General features: G+C 39.7%; 1 protein-coding gene across 2 annotated transcripts in view; it reads left to right on the forward strand.

Moving 5' to 3' along the window:
• The window catches only part of ITGA4 (integrin subunit alpha 4), a 49,247-nt gene that overhangs the window by 12,034 nt on the left and 18,431 nt on the right, over positions 1 to 18,782 (forward strand). For both annotated transcript variants that reach the window (XM_083368654.1, XM_083368655.1), the window contains 12 exons: positions 784 to 851; positions 1,987 to 2,116; positions 3,272 to 3,357; positions 4,095 to 4,157; positions 4,259 to 4,396; positions 6,568 to 6,679; positions 7,596 to 7,690; positions 9,176 to 9,266; positions 13,096 to 13,141; positions 13,893 to 14,047; positions 15,430 to 15,587; positions 17,000 to 17,149. In XM_083368654.1, coding sequence (XP_083224780.1) covers positions 784 to 851; positions 1,987 to 2,116; positions 3,272 to 3,357; positions 4,095 to 4,157; positions 4,259 to 4,396; positions 6,568 to 6,679; positions 7,596 to 7,690; positions 9,176 to 9,266; positions 13,096 to 13,141; positions 13,893 to 14,047; positions 15,430 to 15,587; positions 17,000 to 17,149 — 1,292 coding nt within the window. The remainder of the gene's footprint in view (positions 1 to 783; positions 852 to 1,986; positions 2,117 to 3,271; positions 3,358 to 4,094; positions 4,158 to 4,258; positions 4,397 to 6,567; positions 6,680 to 7,595; positions 7,691 to 9,175; positions 9,267 to 13,095; positions 13,142 to 13,892; positions 14,048 to 15,429; positions 15,588 to 16,999; positions 17,150 to 18,782) is intronic.

Genomic DNA, 18,782 nt, shown 5'->3' on the forward strand with positions numbered 1-18,782 from the left:
AGGCAGAGTCAAGGCCTGGAAAAATAGAGTTTTGGAGAGAGAAAAATCCACTTGAACAGAGCCAGATTTTACATCTTGATCAGGTTTTTTTTTTAAACTTCACCTACCTGGAACATTCTAATATTCTTTCCACTAGATTGTGTCCAAAATTGTAAAGGGAGGGGAAGAAAACAACAATTCAAACAATTCTTGTCAGTAAAGCCTAAAATGGAAAATAAAGAAATAAAAACCCATATAGCATACAGTCCATATACCGTGTTTTCCCGAAAATAAGACCAGGTCTTATATTAATTTTTGCTCCAAAAGATGCATTAGGTCTTATTTTCTGGTTAGGTCTTATTTTCAGAGAAATACGGTACTAAATGCATCCGTCTGGCCGACAATCTTAACTGGGGCTTATTTTGGGGGTGGGTCTTATATTACGAGCGTCCTGAAAAATGATGCTAGGTTTTCTGGTTGGGTCTTATTTTCAGGGAAACACTGTATATTAGGAAAATATTTTCCATAATGTGTCTCTTCATTATTTAAATTATTTAAACTGGAGTTCTGGAAATGAGATTGGATAGTGATGGCTGCTTTTGAAAAATTTGCTTTTCAAAAACCTTTATTCTTTTGGCATTAGTAAGCACAATATTATCTTGCTGTCAGGTAGCAGTGGTTTAGCTAATTCCAATTTGCTTGTCAAAACAACTGTAGAAAACATGTAATATTTGTGAAGAATTGTTTCTTTTAGTTCATCAGTCTTAATATGTACTTTTTCTGAATCACATGGTGAATACCCAGATTTTTGGAGAAAATATGGAGACAAATATGGGTCTTGTCAAGCTGGGATATCAACATTTTACACTGAGGTGTGTAAGTTAAGATTATTACTTCACTGTTGAAGCTATTTATTTTACTCGTAAAATAAAATATGTTTAATTTGGCAATATACAGGTAGTCCTCGACTTACAACAGTTCATTTAATGACTGTTCAAAGTTACAACAGCATTGAAAAAAGTAACTTATGACTATTTTTCACACTTACGACCATTGTAGCATCCCCATGACCACATGATTTACATTTGGATGCTTAACAACTGACTCAAATTTATGACGTTTTCAGTGTCCCAGAGTCATGTGATCCTCTTTAGCGACCTTCTGATAAGCAAAATCAGTGGGGAAACCAGATTTTTGTTAACCACCATGTTACTAATTGAAGAACTGCAGTGATTCCCTTAACAACTCCCTTAACAAGTTGTCACATGAGGCAAAACTCCCTGAACAAATTTCTCACTTAGCAACATCAATTTTGGGCTCAATTGTGATCATAAGTTGAAGACTACCTGTATCGGTAAACTTGCAGTTAGCGCATGCTAACTTAAAGGGCTGAAACGACCTGGGAAGCTACTCCTTCACCCACCTGCAGACTGGAGCTTCTCCTTGATGCTCTTCAAGACTGACCTTTCTCTTTCTCTCTTTTTCCCCCCAAACATCACCTCTTTCCTTGGCAAGGGGTGAGTGAAGTGAGCTATTGAAAAGACGTTGTTTCCGGTTGTCCTTACTAGACAACTTGTTGCCTCTTCTTCCTGAGAGGCAGATGCTGCCACAGTGACACCTTGTAATTCCAAGCAAAGATGGAATATTGTTGTTGGGTTTTCAATCAAAACCAGTCGGTGACCTTGGACGGCTGTTGCAAAGATAGCAAGACTGTCACAAGGTTTTTAATAAATATAATGCCCTGTATATGGCCTAACATTCCTATTTTGAAATTAACAGAACATAAATTATAGTGTGATCTGGGATTATTCATGCAAAGCAATGATAAAACTCACCACGTTCTCTCTCAGGTTGAGAAAATAGGTGAGAAAGATACATTGTGTAGTGTATTGCTGACAAAATGCCTTTCTTTCATTTGGCCTGCTTGGATGTATTTAGCAGTGGAATAGCTACTGTACCTTCCAAACCATGTTTTAAGTAAGACTTAAACTTTTTGCTTTCTTCTAGGATTTAATTATCATGGGAGCCCCAGGATCAGATTATTGGGCCGGTTCCATCTTTGTATACAATAAAACAGCAAACATATTTATTTCGTATCTGGATGTGAATCATCAAATAAAGTATGGAAGTTATTTAGGTAAAAAAAAAATTAATATTTGCGTATAAACCTTCAGCTTAACGTACCTCCTGACAATATGCTTCCCAGACAGAAAATGGCATGAAGGTGGTGATGCTGAAGGCAGCAGCGTGCTTCCTGCCCTGAGTTCCTTAGTGCTGGCTAAATATTTTGCCCTGCCTGGTTTAATTTTAAAATTCAATATACAAAGTGAGTGAGAAATGATAGCAAGCTATGGAGCTAAGCAGAAGCCTCGAGCATGATCAGCATTACCTTTGAGCCCTACATGGATTTCATTGGTATTCTGAGAAAGGAAAATGTTAAGGGATTTTGTTGGCTTCCCTGTGTATGGGATTTTGTGGGGTTATGCAAAATATTTTGAGTTTGAGACATTTCTTGTGCTGTCTTTTTCATTTATGTAACGAGGGTTGCAAATCAGATTCCACCGCAACATATTAATACCAAAGTTCCTTCTTTTGTCCCAAGAATGTGTACTGTACATTAGTTTATTGCACTCTTTATGTAGAAAATCTATCTGTCTAGAGAGCACTGATTCTGACTAAAAGCATGGTTGGTTTCATTTTCTTTAGAAAATCATCCGCCTTTTAGATTTTCAACAGAACATATGCAAAGCAGTTTTCAGTGATTGCATTGTGTGTGTGTGTGTGTGTGTGTATACACACACACACACACACACACACACACAGGAAGTTGGTTTTATAGACAAACTTACCAGTTTTAACTTTGGTGTACACAAACACTTCAGCATTTTTTTTCCTTCTTCGGAGTAGTTCTGCTCAGCAGAGTATGTTGAATGTGCCAGTTCAGCATATGGTGGCATGTATTCCCACCCACATTGTGAGATAAGCAACAGAATCACTTGATTGCACTCAGGGTGGTGTAAATGAGGATTGCTCTATAGAAGCATATGTCTGCATTCTGTGGAAGTATACTAATAGTAGTACCAATAGGGATTGGATATCCAACTTTTGGGCATATGAGCACAGATACCGAATTAATCTGCTTATTCATTTGCAAGCGTACTCATTCCCAATTATGGAAGTCAGTGCTCAAATAAAGAATTCATTTAATGCTAAACTTTCAGATTATTTGCAGTGAGACAGAGTGCTGCAGCGGAAAACTCACTGCTTCCATTCCCTGTTCTTGTATGAATAGGTTATTCTGTTGGAGCAGGTCACTTCCTTTCTGCAAGTAGCTCAGAAGTAATTGGAGGTGCGCCTCAGCAGGACCAGACTGGTAAAGTAAGAGGTTTTTCTTTAATGTGATGGATTATAAAAATATATTTCTGGGTAGAAAGAAATTCATAGCTTGCCGTGACACAGAAGAACTATCCGCCAGAGATACTTTTGGTGATAACTAATTAACCTGAGGCTATTTTTTCCCCCACAAATGTTTTCCCAGAACATTTTTTTTCACGCATACATATGCTGCTTGTTTCTGTGGATGCAACTGGCAATATGTATTTGTGCAAGAGATGGCCAATGGTCCCCAGACTTTCATCCCCCAAGTATTAATAGAAGGTTCATGAAGCAATGCATTTTCATTGCTAGAGGACGTCAGACAGTGAAATGTCTAATTCAGGTCATTGCCAAGAGAGGTTACCAAGTTGATCAGTGTTGCACTTGAGTGACCCAAGACATTTTGCTGCTTGAAGCAAAGAAGGGATGATTTCCCAACTACTGATCTGTGTGCAGAAGCTGGCTGGATCAGTGGTTGAACCCTACATTATAACTGATGGAGTAACTTCCTCTATTTCAGCTAAGACAGCAAGCAAGGTTAGGCCAAATGGCTTGACAGAGGAACGGCTTGTTGCAAACCCCATTGCCTCAGCATTTGCCCCATTCAGGCCATTTCTCATTTTTCACCTTGCAGAAACACTATACATTGTTAGCTTCTTCTATTGGTAAAGAAACTTCTGGTTTTCTATTTGTTTGTGTGCTTAGGGCTTCTGATGCAGCTGACCTCTTGTTTATTTCAGGTTTACATTTTTAAAATTGAACCCAAACAACTGTCAATTTTAAGCGAATTTAGGGGTAAAAAGGTAACAATACTTCTACATTTATAAAGTTTGCTAACTGTCACAATACACTCATACACCTTGGTTGATTTCATGGTTAACCATTGTCTCTTTTTTGTGGGTAGTTTGGTTCTTACTTCGGAGCTACTGTTTGTGCGGCGGATCTTAATGGGGATGGCCTTTCTGATTTACTAGTTGGAGCACCCATGGAAAGTAAAGTCAGAGAAGAAGGAAGGGTTTATGTTTACCTCAACTCAGCTTCTGTAAGTATTCATTCTTGTTGAAGAGTGTTGTGTTTATTCAAATGGATAATGATCCAGTCTTAGTAACAGCTTTTTCATGATGATGATGATGATGATGATGATGATGATGATAGCTTCCTTTGGAAATAGAAATGATTAATATGTTTTAACATGGAAATTCAGTAAATTTCTAGATAAAGCATCTATTGTGAAACTGTCAGAATACGGTAATGAAATTTTACAATGGTCCAAATATTTCAGCTCTTCTTCCACACTATGTTTTTCTTTTTACCATACATCTATAAAGAAAAGTTATGTTCTGACTGGTAGTGTTAGAAGAATCCCTTACATCTAAGCTTTGTCTGACTAATTTCTATCTGGTCACCTTCGAGTGATGCAAAATATTTCCTGGAGGTCCCCCCCCTTCTTCCCCCCCCCAAAATGGAGGATAGTATCAAAAATCTAGGAAGTACACCTACTTCTTTATGTTTTTATAATGCTGTTGAAAGAATATTCATGGAAGTGAAACTGCCTGGGCATGTAAGTTTTTAATGAAAATGGTTAGCTACAATGGATGGCTTCTTTTCCTCCAAATGTTGTTTGAGCATTTGCATAGTCCCACTTTGAAATTGATTGGCAGGAACTGTACTTTTTAATTTCTGGGTATGGATTTTGATTTCTCAAAATTATATAAACATAATACACTTTCAATGAAAAGGCCTTTTCATCTTATACTTGTAATTTACTAAAGTACCCCTTCATCTAGAAGTCAAGTCACTTAACAGGGACTAAATGTCTCTAATTTAGGTTTCTCCTTTGTTTAGTCAGTTTACTTGTGTGATTATTTGGGGTGGGGTGAGGCATGACTTCCTTAATCCATTTTCAGCCTTAGTAATTTGCCATATAGAAAGTGTGACTGAATGACTCCAATATATAGAACAATTTAATTTGGTAACATTCCTAAAGGTTTGTGGGAGGTGCGTGCGGTTTGCAGGATACAGATTATACACCTAAAAGTAAAACAGAGCTCATCGTGATTATAATATACCGTATTTTCCGGCGTATAAGACGACTTTTTAACCCATGAAAATCACCTCAAAAGTTGGGGGGTCGTCTTATATGCCGAGTCGTCTTATACGCTGGAAAAATACCTCTCGGATCTTTTCTCTTTTCTGCTGGGCGGCGGGATCGCTGGGTGAATGGAGATAGGCATGGCGACCGGTGGTAAAGCGGCTGATGGCGAACGGCGAACGGGTGATGGAGGGCAAACTCTCGTCAGCTTCTGGGGCGGCTACTGCAGCTGCCGCCATTGCTCTCTCTAGGACTGGCCATGCTAGCGCCTCCAATGCTGGCTGTCAGCTCCCCGATGAGAGGAGGGGTAGGCAGCCCCAGAGGCGCCCCACTCGACCGTAGGAAGGGAGCACCTTTGCTCCCGCCGAGGCACCGCCTGACTCGCGCCGACCAGAAGAATTGCTTGCCCGGTCACGGAGTGCGGAACTGAGAGCAGCAGCGCACCAGGCGAGAGAGCTCAGAGAAAAGAAGGCGAGGCGCCCATTTGGCAGGGAAGGAGCAAAGCTGGGCAAATCACAGAGCAGGCGGAGCAGAGAAACATTACAGGGGAAAAGGGGGCGGGGTTTAAAAGGCAAGGCGGGCGGGACGTGGAGACGTTCTGCAGTTAGAAGTAATGAAGGAGCCTCTGTGCGCTTTCTGGATCGGATTGTGCAAACTGAGCGTGCCGCTACAGTCCTCGTGTTTCCCAGGGTTGCCTGTCGTGCCAGAGGTATTCCCTGTAGCCCCAGATTCTTTAGCTCCCCACTTTCCTTAATTCAGGCGAATTTTGTGCTCCGTGGAGAAACATTAATACGCAAATGCCGTTTGTTTAACCGCACAAAACTCGGGGGAAACCTTGGTATTTGGGAACGGAAAGGCTTAAGCTTTTTCATTTCTGTTTTATGCACGGGCTGGGAGGGTCACGAAGTTTACCTCTTTTATTTTAGCAACATCGTGGCACTTATAAAAAAAGGGTACTAACGCTAAACGAGTTGTTAATATGCAGATTGTGTGCCAGGAAGTGAAATATTGAGTTATTAGCCAAACCCTATAATTTAACACGAAAAGTAGGGGGTCGTCTTATACGCCAGAAAATACGGTAATACCTGGAAACTCAGGGTTAATCAAACTTACCTTTATAGGGAGCAAAGATGATGGAGCTGCAGACGGCACTAGCTGGAAGCGATTTGTATGCCGCAAGGTTTGGCGATTCCATTGCCAGTTTAGGAGACATTGATAATGATGGCTTTGAAGGTATTATTAAGTTTCTTTCAAAAGGTGTAGTAGTGTAAAGGGAAGGGTAGGACACATTGCTCAGTATTGCCTGTAAATGCAGCTGTTCTGAACCATGCCTAGAGGGATATGTAATTATTTTAACAGTGCAGAATTTTGATTCCACATTTATGTGTAGGAACTAAATCAAAACTGATGAGTTCTCATCTAGCACCTCCTTTAATTGGCAGTAGCTTTTTTTTCTCAAGAAAAAGATGTTCCAAATTCTTAAGGTCATTTTCTATGTAACTTTCAGGATGATGAATTCTGATTAAAAAAAATAATGTTGTCAGAAGGGCCTGGGTTAGGGTTTCCATTCAACTTCCTTTCCCCCTTCATCCATTTATGTCCCCTAAATCCATTGTGGTAGAACTTGAATACTTTTAGAGAATATTCAGGAAGCGTGGGACCTATTCAGGAAATGGAAGTCTATTTTGCCGAAGGAATTGGATGTCACCTGCTTTGCCTGGTATAATTTGGGATAAGCTGAAACAAATTATGTAAGAATGTACAGCAGTTGAAGTTTCTCTGCTTTACTGCTTCCCTATATTATAGAGTATTATACAGATCTATGAGAGCAGTTTAATTTCTATATATAGAGATAGAGCAAATGGTAAGTTTCTCCTATATCTTTTAAGTTCTCTCATAATTAATTGCAAGATAAATAGATCTAGCTTATTGGAATATCCCTCCATAGCTCTGAGGTTTTATCCCCTAATACCCATCTGCCTTTCTCTTCTTCTACTCAATCAAGATAGTTCCTCATGTATCTTGTGATACTTCTATAAAAAATAAATTGGAGGGACCTATACTAGTGATAATTATTTTTTATTTTAAAAAAGAATTGTACAATGCAATTAATACATGGTTAATTTCATTTTCCTTTGCTTTTTGACAGATGTAGCCATTGGGGCCCCGCAAGAAAATGATTTAGAAGGCTCAGTTTACATATACAATGGCAGAGAAGATGGAATATCACCAACATTTTCACAAGTAGGTCTCTTTATATTGTCCTCGTGACTACTATTTTTAATATCTAGCTGTAATAGAGAACCTAGCTTAGCTTTTTTGTGTGTGTTGGTTTAAGCAGGCTCAATTGTCAAGGACCCCAGTTCAGTTCTCCAATATTTCCAGATAGGTTTGGAAAATCTCCAGCATGGAGTCCTGGAAGACAATTGCCAATCTGGACTAGATATGCTAGTAGAAATCAGTTTCTTATATTCACATTTTTATATTAAGTAGAACATAGAAGTGGAAAGCATGCAGCGTAGGAAAGCATTGACACAATTGTTCCCCTTTAACAAATACTGTGTTACAGATGCATATATGGAGTAGGTTGGGGCAGGAGAAGAGGAAGGCTGGAATACCTAACAAAGATCAAAATTGACCCATTTACAGTATTTGCAAGTGTCAGTGTTGACTCTTAGTCGAAACCCTTATTTATTTTTAATTTTTAATTTTTATTTTAATTCCATTTATATCCCGCTCTTCTCCGAAGACTCAGGGCGGCTTTCACTCTAAGCACAAATCAATGTGCTTAGCAATAGCCTTCATTCTATGTATATGCCTTCTTATTAGGGCTTTCGCCCCCCCCAAGCGGCATTATTACAAAGTCAGCTTATTGCCCCCAACAATCTGGGTCCTCATTTTACCTACCTCGGAAGGATGGAAGGCTGAGTCAACCTTGAGCCTGGTGGGATGCGAACCTGCACTAATTGCAGGCAGCTGGTGTTACTTAAGGAGGCATTAGCCCACTGCTCCACCAAGGCTCTTATGCATGCTAACTGTATTTTGCCATTTGCTTAACAGCCCTTTCCTCTTATCAGTCATTAATGGGAAAAAGACCACTATGTATCAACCCTTTTCTATTAGCATTAAGTTGCAAATCTAAGTGAGTCATAATATCAGACTTAACGGTTCACAAATGGTCCAGCTAATTGTAGATACAAGTTGCTTACCGGTATGTTAACAATATGTTAACAGAAGCATATGCTAGGTTCCAAGGCCACCTGTAGATGCTGAAAATGTTTTGCATAAGCCATCCCTGTCCAAAGTTGTTACCAAATTGTAATTTTTAATGTGACAGAAAAAAGACAAAGTAATTGATGTCACCTGTAATTAATGTAGTTTTAAGTAATTATATCATAAATGCATTCCTTTAAATGTAGATGGAAGGAAATCCAATGCAATTTTTTTTCTGTGTCCCACCCATTACTTTTAAGAATTTGGCCCATTTTGTCTTGACCTAATACAAGATCTGAGGATGCTCTCAGAGCAACTTAGTGCTTACCTAATCGTAAAAGGTATTTGGGATATTGGAAAAAAAACATCATTTATACTTAGCGCAGATTACAAACCTTCCACGTTGAAGGAAGGATGATTTTATTTTCTGTTATTTCTCTACGGCATTTACTCTGCTTTTTTATTTTTTAAAAAATCCTTGTCCCCAAACATTTCTGTTTTAATAATAATTTTTAGAGAATTCAAGGACATCAAATCAGCAACAGTTTACGCATGTTTGGTCAATCCATATCTGGGAAAATTGATGTAGACAGCAATGGGTATTCAGGTGAGTTAACTTTAGTTTGCTTTAAATCACTTGGGCAATGTTGTTTTTTTTAATTTCTTGCCCACCTGTCGGGGACATAAACCTAAAAGAATAAATCAAAATCATTATGAACCAAATAATAAAATACAATGGAACACACATGTTGTAACAAGCACATGGTCCCAAAGGCATCTGTTTGGCATTGAGTCTTATTGAATTAAACAAACTTTTCCAGTGCTTTAAAATTGAAGCATTGCTATGCTAATTTTTTTTCAGACTAATGTACTGGAATTTGACAACTTAGAGAAAAGAAAATGGAAAAACAGAACCAGACATGTAATTTTATTAGAAATTATTAGTAGTGGGGTAAGATCAAAACACTTACAAATGTAAGTGCAATATATCTGCATGTAACATTAATATTTTGCTCCATCCTGTATTAGTAAATCAAATTTAAGTATTATGCTACTTTCATTGTAGTCTTTAGTTTCTTCTGGTTCCTCTAAAGCAGGGATGTCAAACTCATGTGGAAGCCATGCCCACCCCATTGCCGGCAATGGCAAAACTGTCCCGATACGTTGTGCGACATCACGTGATGTCGCGAGTTTGACATGTCTGCTCTAAAGTCTAGCCTTTGAAAGTTCCATCCTATTGTTTTAAGAATTCATAATAACAGCAATTTCTTATGGGAAGGACACTTATAATTAAGTATGCAAATTCTGTGTCCTTTGAAAAGACACTAACCATGATTTAGAGCAAAGATGATGACTTCCTTGTCTCCCTAAGCTCTAAACTCACCAGAGATCACTGACTTGTTATTGTAAGGAGCAGATGTCTGGAACACTCATGGGCGATCTCAAGTTCTCGCCTTGTCTGGAGTGAGCTGGTCTATTTGCCAATTAATTGTTCAACTGCGATTGTCAACTCCCCTTTTAGTGGGGTAGTCTCTAGTTCACCATTTGTTCCCCAGAAGTTCTGGGTGAGATAATTCTTAAGGAACCTAGGAGATAAGCCACATAAGACCTTTTAGTTTATAACCAGTACTTTGAATTGGAATCGGAAGCAAATTAGTAGTCTAGTAGTCAGGCCACCACATTTTAGAAGAGTAATTAATAGTTTTTCCAGATTATCTTTAAAGGCAGTCCCATGTAGAGTGCATTGCAGTCTTTAAGTTTGGGATGCTAAGGGAATTTTTTTAATTTTTATTTTAATCCCATTTATATCCCGCCCTTCTCCGAAGACTCAGGGCGGCTTACAATTTAAGCACAAACCAATGAGTCACAGTTGTCAAAACTTCCTGATCAGAAAGGCTGAAAGGCCTGGTCGTTCAATTAATGCACCAACTGAAGTTGGGCAAAGTCTCCCAACACTAATTCTCCACTAGCTTCTCTAGCAGACAACTCCAGGAAGAGTCCTAAACAACAAAGCACTCCTATGCACTCCTTTAGGAGACTTGTTCCTCTGTCTACAGTGAACACTGAAGTTAAGATGGAGCCAGCTTGATCATGACTCCATCTTGCAAGGATTTAATCTGAACTTACTTTGACCATACCAGGTCACAGCTGACTACACAGCTTCAAGACATTGGACAAGTATCCTCATACAGCCTGGACTAGCAGTGTACAGCATCCTTCATCCCAGACTGGCTGCTGACTTCATCAGTGGCATCATACAAACGTTAAATTGTATGAGGGAGAGATCCAAGTCCTGTTGCACTCCATACCAGAGTTTGCCTGTTTGTCTCCCAGACTGGAAAGGAGGAAAACCAATGTAACAGGGTGCCTCCAATCTACAACCTTCACTGGTGCGGTCTAGTGGTCCAGAAGAAGGCCATGATAATGAATAGTGTGGTCATATTGTGAAAAACATGTTGGGTATTGAGGAACAAGACTTGTTTGTTCTATTGCTGCTCCTCTAGATCACAGGCAGCTTGAGAACACGGTTTCATTTTTTTATGACTTAAAAGGTAAAGGTAAAGGTTCCCCCACACATGCTTGCTAGTCGTTTCCAACTCTAGGGGCCGGTGCTCATCTCCGTTTCAAAGCCGAAGAGCCAGCGCTTGTCCGAGGACGACTCCGTGGTCATGTGGCCGGCATGACTAGATGCCAAAGGCGCACGGAACGCTGTTACCTTCCCACCGTAGTGGTCCCTATTTTTCTACTTGCATTTTTACGTTCTTTTGAACTGCTAGGTTGGCAGAAGCTGGGACGAATAACAGACGCTCACTCTGTTACGCTGCACTCGGGATTCGAATTCTGCACTCTAAAAGCGTCTACCTATGAGCATCACCATAGAGAAGTCGAAAACAAATCATAAGAATGCTCTCTGAACTGTTCTCACCAAATGTTTCCGACATTTTCTGATGAGAACAGGAGCCTGCAGGCATATTCGCTGATGTTTTAACAACCTGATTTGTCACATTGAGGGAATAGCCTCTGTGTTCAGGATTTCACTTGAGAAGTTGTAAAGAGAAGATTCAAAAGAAGAGTGAATTGAAATTAAAGAAATCATTATTAATAATACTCCCCTTAAGTACTGTCTAAATTTGACTATTAGGAAGTATGAAATGAAGAGGTACCAGCACAGATGCTAATGATGTTGACAAAATTCTTCTTTTCCTGTATAGTGTTAGAGGTAGTTGTAATCCAATCACATTTGCAGACAGAATAAGCCTTTCCAACGATTCTGGTAAAGACTTCCTAGGAAAGCAAAGAGAAATAAGAAAGTGGACAAGACGCTCGGCATATTTACACAGCAACCAAAATGTATACCATTGTCTTCCAATGCTGCCTCTCAAATATTGTAGAAAGTCCTTTTTCGATGAGAATATTTTGTTAGAACTCCTTCATTAACTGAATGTTTCCTGGAGTGATGCATCAGGCCCCTTCAGGCCACCAACAGAAGGACAGAGCGACCGTATGTTCTGTGGTGCCAGAAGAAATTAGGAAGCGTGCACGAACTTTATCCGCACATCCCTAGAGGGAAAATTCTTTTTCTTTGCCCACTGAAACTAGGATATGCTTCAAGGTCTCTTGATTTTTCCATATGTTCTTGACTGCATATGAAATTTGAAGCAGCAGCCTGTGTAAGAGAGAGAGTCAAACTGATAAAAGCAGTGCTGTGGCATCATGATGCAATTCTTGCTCTTTTTCTGCATGGGGTGTTGTATAATACAGAGGCCACAAAGAAGTGGAGTTGGTGCCATGATGCCACAAGTAGTGCTTTTCTCATTCTGACAAATTCAGTAAGATCCCACAGGTGCCATTGATCCAAAGTACCCAAAGGATCATCTTCAAAATGTGAAGGTCGGGGTTGGTTATGTCCAAGTGATCCCTTTCCCCTGCAGAAGCAGGGAGAATTGTAAATTACTATTTTTAAATTTTGAGCAGGAGTTTTAAATTTTTGCTATAAATAATTGCTCTTCCATTTACAGCAGGGGTCTGCAACCCCCTGTCCGTGGACCGGCACCGGGCGATAGCATGCCAGAAACCGGGCTGTGCAAACAAGCGAAGCCCCATACGCGGGATTCAGGCAGCACACAAAACCACGCCCCCTCCGGTCCATGGAAAAACCTCTCTCCACGGAATTGGTCCCTGGTTCCCAAAAAGTTGGGGGCCGCTGATTTAGAAATGAACTTTCTTCAGTTCACTAATTAAAACAATCAAACCATATTTTGATAAATCTGTTTCAGACATTCTAATCATAAAAAATGTATCAATGCAGTCCTGTAATTAATAATGTCAAAACAGCAATTTGATTCAGTCCAGAGATAAAGAAGAGCCAAAGAGAACATTTATAATGATTCAGTCCTCAAACTGTATTCCTGTTTTATATATATTTATATTTACAGATGTAGCAGTTGGTGCTTTTTTGTCAGATTCTGCTGTATTACTGAGGTAGGTCAAACATATTTTAGAGTTCAGAGGCAACTGAATTAAAATTTGCAATATATATCTGATTTCATCATACTTTCTATTAAACTGTGAACTTAATCTTTAAACTCTAATATTAATATATCACTTATTTAATATATTGGGGCATTGAGATTTATTTTCCAAGCAATGGGCACCTCAGAATTTATTTATTTCACAACCATGTCTTGCATCCTAAGATATTGTCATTAGGTGTTCATTGGACGGTTTGAAGGCCAAAGGAAATGAAGCATTTCTTCAGTAAAGTATAGGTCAGGGGTAGGCAACCTTGGCTCTTTTATGACTCGTGGACTTCAACTCCCAGAATTCCTGAGCCAGCATGGCTCAGCTTGGAAACCTCTCTCTTTCCCCTCAGCATGGCTGGCTCAGGAATTCTGGGAGTTGAAGTCCACAAGTCATAAAAGAGCCAAGGTTGCCTACCCCTGGTATAGGTAGTCTGCTCCAGATAGAGATTTTGACTTTCAAAAGTGACTCAATGCTTCCAACCCCATTTCTATGCCTTTCTATTAAAAGTCAATCTCTGTTTGTCCTCGGTTCAGGACATTTCTGATCTTCTCTGCTTTTAAACGATAAAAAGTTAGACATGCATGCTACAAAAATAATATGTCATTTGATCCATTAGAATCTAAATCAATGTGTTTGTCTTTAAAAACAGAATGCCCAGAATTATAAATATTAATAGAGCATCTTGTGATCATGATTCCCCCCTTTTTAGGACAAGGGCAGTAATTATCGTGGAAGCATCCTTAAAGCACCCCAACTCTGTAAACCGCACCGTATTGGACTGTGTGAGAAATGGACAGCCAGCTGTGTGTGTTAATCTAATGCTTTGTTTTACCTATACTAGCCAAACCATCCCAGGTTACATAGGTAAGCTTCTTTCTTTGTGCTTAGCACTTTCATAACAAAACAAATGCTGGTGGTTAAGACAAATTTATTACTAGCTGATACATAAATCAAATCTAGTGGTTATCCATTGCTATTTTACCAGTGATTTAAAACACATATGAGTGTTCTATGATCAGGAAATTCTGAATTCTGGTCTTGCCCCAGGCGTGGTAAAGGGTGACTTTGGCCAGTTGTTCTCTCTCAGAAAAAGGAAACAGCAAGCTATTTCCAAAAATATTGCCAAGAAAACTGCATAGACTTCTCCAGGTAACCCTCAAAGGCATGGGCTTGTGCACGCACGTGCTCACGCGCACACATACACAATGTTAATAATTTGAAAGTAATTTATCCTGGCATGATTAGCCCACAGTATTCCTCCTTAGGGCTTATGATAATAAAATGAGACATCGCAGGCTATGTTCCACCAAAACATGCATACGCATGTGTACTACAATTCACTTTTCAGAACAGTGTAAAAAAATGTTAAGTACATAGTCTTTTATGCATATTGTTGTATCTTGGTAAATTACAAACTTAGAGCACACTCTGGAGAAAAGCTACATGTTCTTTAAGCAGTGTTAAGTTTGTATGAGGACAGAGAACTATGTTGCGCTAAAAGAAAGACATTGACATGTCCCCATATTTACATGCACACAAACAAGCACAAACTAGATTCTGAATACACACTAAGATTTAATAATAAACGATGTTCCAAAGATTGGATAGAAAATCCTGGAAATGTAGAACCGCTTACAACTTAAACACATTGTGTATTTTAACATAAATAGCTCGCCCATCAGTCTAATACAGGGGTCGGCAACCGGAAAAAGGAAAAGAGCCACCCAGAACCGGTTCCATCACACAAACAAAAAAGTGGGAGCCGCAAAAAGTGCGCGCGCGTGCGTCCACTCACGCGCATGCGCAAAAAACATTTTGCACATGTGCAAAATGGGTGGCACCTGCACGGTGACGGGTCTCCCCTTTGGAGAGGTGCGTGCCGTCCCGTTCAGAGACCTGAACGCGGCAGCTGTGCAAACAGGATGGCGGCGGTTTGGAGAGTGCGCGCGTACCTCCCCCAAGCCGCCGCTGGCGTCCCATCCGGAATGCGGCAGCTGTGCAAACGGGATGGCGGCGGTTTGGAGAGTGCGCACGCACCTCCCCCAAGCCACTGCTGCCGTCCCATCCGGAGACCTGAACGCGGCAGCTGTGCAAACGGGATGGCGGCGGTTTGGAGAGTGCGCACGCACCTCCCCCAAGCCGCCGCTGCCGTCCCATTTATTAGACTCTAATAAATATGGAAATGTTTCTAAGTTTTTTTTAAACCCTTTTTCTTATTTTATTCCTTTTTTTTTAAATCTTTACAGTATTGCTTTATAATCTAAGCCTGGATATTAATAGAAGGCCAGATACTGCAGCAAGATTTTATTTTTCTGCTAATGGAACCTCTGAGGCCACCTCTGGAAGTGTCCGGCTGTATAGCAACAACAATTTTACATGCAGAACCCATCAGGCATTCATGAGGGTAACATTGTCTTTATAGACTTGTTGGGATGGAAGTGTCCACTTGGAAAGGTCATCCAAAAAGCTGTAGCCCAGGGGTTTGCAACCTTGACAACTTTAAGGCTTGTGGACTTCAGCTCCCAGAATTCTGGGAGCTGAAGTCCACAAGCCTTAAAGTTGTCAAGGTTGCAGACCCCCGGGCTAGCCTCCTTCTGTCAAGGGACCTGCAGCAAGCTCTGGCCATGGTCATCTACCAAGATTTATTCAAGCCATTCATAAAAATAGACACTTTTGGTTCTTACATCGCAACTCATGTTTCCCATCTATTACAAACCAGCTCTTTCCCTCTCCTCCTGTACCTTTTGAACTTGTCGGAAGACACTCGGCTCAAGTGAATATGGTGTCAAGTATCAGACTTGTTTTTCAAATCATGCTTTTTCAATGCCTGGGAAAATAATAGCTAATTGGTGTAGTGAAAATAATATAGAGCAGATGCAAGGAAACCTTGCGGAAAATTAGAATGAATTGCAAAACCTATGAAGTGATCAAAACAAACTAGTTCCTGAAAATTAGGGCAGGGAACCTGTGGGAGGACAGTCAGTGGCAGCCTATCTCCCATGCCAGGGGAATAATTTAATAATTCAGTCAACTGTGATACTTTGCGTAGATTTATTTTCCCAAGCAGTTAAACACAGTATACAGTACAACCTTCCGTACTTAGGTAAACGTAAAGGAACTGTACTCATTCCAGCATAGAAGTGTAGTAATTCCTGTAGCATACAAGATTCCTGTATCTTGAATTTAGACATAAATTTACTGTTTAGTTAAGAAAAACTTCCATTATGCTCAATGGGACTTGCATCCTAGTAAAGTCAGGACTGCACCATTAATCAAAGTGAGGAATGGAGTATCGGCTTCATTGCTGTTTCAAGATTTATGCTCATTCTTCCACTGTCCTTCCTTAGTACTTCAACATAGGCAGCACTTTAACTTGCATTGGAGTACAATAAATCTAAGGGACTGAAAACATTTAAATACAACTCAGTCTGAGCTGTATAAATTGATCAGATAATCAGCATATAGCGGAAAGGGGGGGTATCTTTCTTGAGCAATAAAATCTCATCTGCTCCGTGTTACGAAAAATCTTAGCATAGAAATAAAAATTATGCCATATAAACGTTCTTAACTATGCAATGTTCAAGCTGTTTGGCCTTGGTTTTTGCCTACCGTCGCCTGGGGTTTCTTTTTGAAGGGACTTCCTTAGAAGCATTGTAAGAGAGAATTCAAATATGGAGTGTATGGTGCTGTGCGAAACTAGACACCTTATGTGTTATTTCAGGATAAATGCCGAAAAGTAGAAATTGCTTACATTGTCGATTGGTGAATATTGTTCTCAGTTTTATGCAATTCATTTATTGGATCTCATATGCTTAGAAAGATGTAAGGGACATTCAAACTCCTATACGGGTTGAAGCTACCTATCACCTGGGACACCACGTTTTGAAGAAGAGAAATGCGGACGAACTCCATTCTCTTCAGCCAGTACTTCAGCAACGGAAGGAAGATAATATTGTGCGCAGCAAGGTATGTCTTCCTGGCTTGTATGACAGTAGAAATCTAACAAGCTGGTGGACACCCATTGCAATGGGCTACTTTTCTGTTTCAGACCCACATCTGAAGGATTTGTTTTACTTATATGGGCTTTATGAATAAGAATAAAGGCCTGACTTTCCCATAGTATTAGCTATACTAAACTATGGATTTTATAACATTGCTTATAGGAAGAGCACTTTCTCATGCAGAAGAGAAGGAGAACACACGTTGGTGCTAAATTCTGTAACGATTAAAACCATATGGAACTTGGGTCACGATCTGCTGTTGTGATTCATCCAATTCTTTTAATGTAACGGAGACATGATGAAGCCCCAGCCTTGTGTTTACTTTGGATGGCTCTATAAATGTCAAACTGTAAACAAACTCACCACATATTAAGCCAAATGACTGACTTTATTGCCTTAATCTACAGAACACATCAGGCAGTAGTTCAGACTTGACATTGTAGGACCTCTGCTGCTGGCATAGGTTTCTGGATCAAGGCACGGTATTTTTATTTTCTGATACTGACTTTTTCAATAGAAAGGATAGAAAAGTAGTTGAACATAACAGCTCTAAATTAATACATACCTTCTAGATCAGGGGTGTCAAACTGCCGGCCTGCGGGCCGGATGCGTCATGCTGAAACCGCGCCCACCCCATTGCCGGCAATGGAAAAAAAGTCACGACACATCGTGAGATGTCACATGACGTTGCGAGTTTGACACTGCTGCTCTAGATACTGTTGTGATGAAAGCTCAAGGGGATTTGTTTCCACATGAACTTTCCTAGTAGCATCCAACCCAAATGTCAAAATGTCTTTCTTATCACTTTGCTTTGGAAACTCTTTCATTTAATAGCAGTATTCTTTTCATCACCCATAATTTTGGTGGATCCTGTCATACGGCAGCATGATATGGTGGTCCCAGAAATTGTTTATAATTATTTTTGTTCTGAAACTGGATAATTATTTCATTTATTGTTGTATTTTTACCCAAGATATAGGGCAGGGGTAGACAACCTCGGCTCTTTTATGACTCATGGACTTCAACTCCCAGAATTCCTGAGTCAGCATAGCTGACTCAGGAATTCTGGGAGTTGAAGTCCATGAGTCATAAAAGAGCCGAGGTTGCCTACCCCTGAGATAGGGGAAATATTTCGGGGTTTGCTAGTGCCAAGTGTCCAAATTGCTTGTTTCTGGGATTTGACATCTTTACATATTTGTGTGTAGGAAAAGGTTTTTGTGGCTTTTTTACTAGACATTCTTACAAGAATACCCCATGTTTGATGTTGTGGTATGTCTGAAGCTTTATGTGGTGATAAGGGCTGCTTTGAACTTTTGGTACAGTGCCCATATATCTTTGGTTGTAAAGGACAGCCTTTTTATTTCAGAAAGCTTTCCTTTAGATTTATTTCATTTAATTATTTCTTTTCTTGGTTTTGCTTTTGGGTTTACTTCATAAGTTATAAAACATTTTTTTATCTTTATGAACCCCTTTTTCAGGTTTGTCTTCTATTTTTTTTCCAAGAAAATATTGCCACTGTAGTTATTGGTTTAAAAAAAGTGCCTAAATTTTTTTTTATTTTTTATTTTTATTTTAATTCCATTTATATCCCGCCCTTC

Source organism: Vipera ursinii, assembly GCF_947247035.1.
Source record: "Vipera ursinii genome assembly, chromosome: 1".
Lineage (NCBI taxonomy): Eukaryota > Metazoa > Chordata > Lepidosauria > Squamata > Viperidae > Vipera > Vipera ursinii.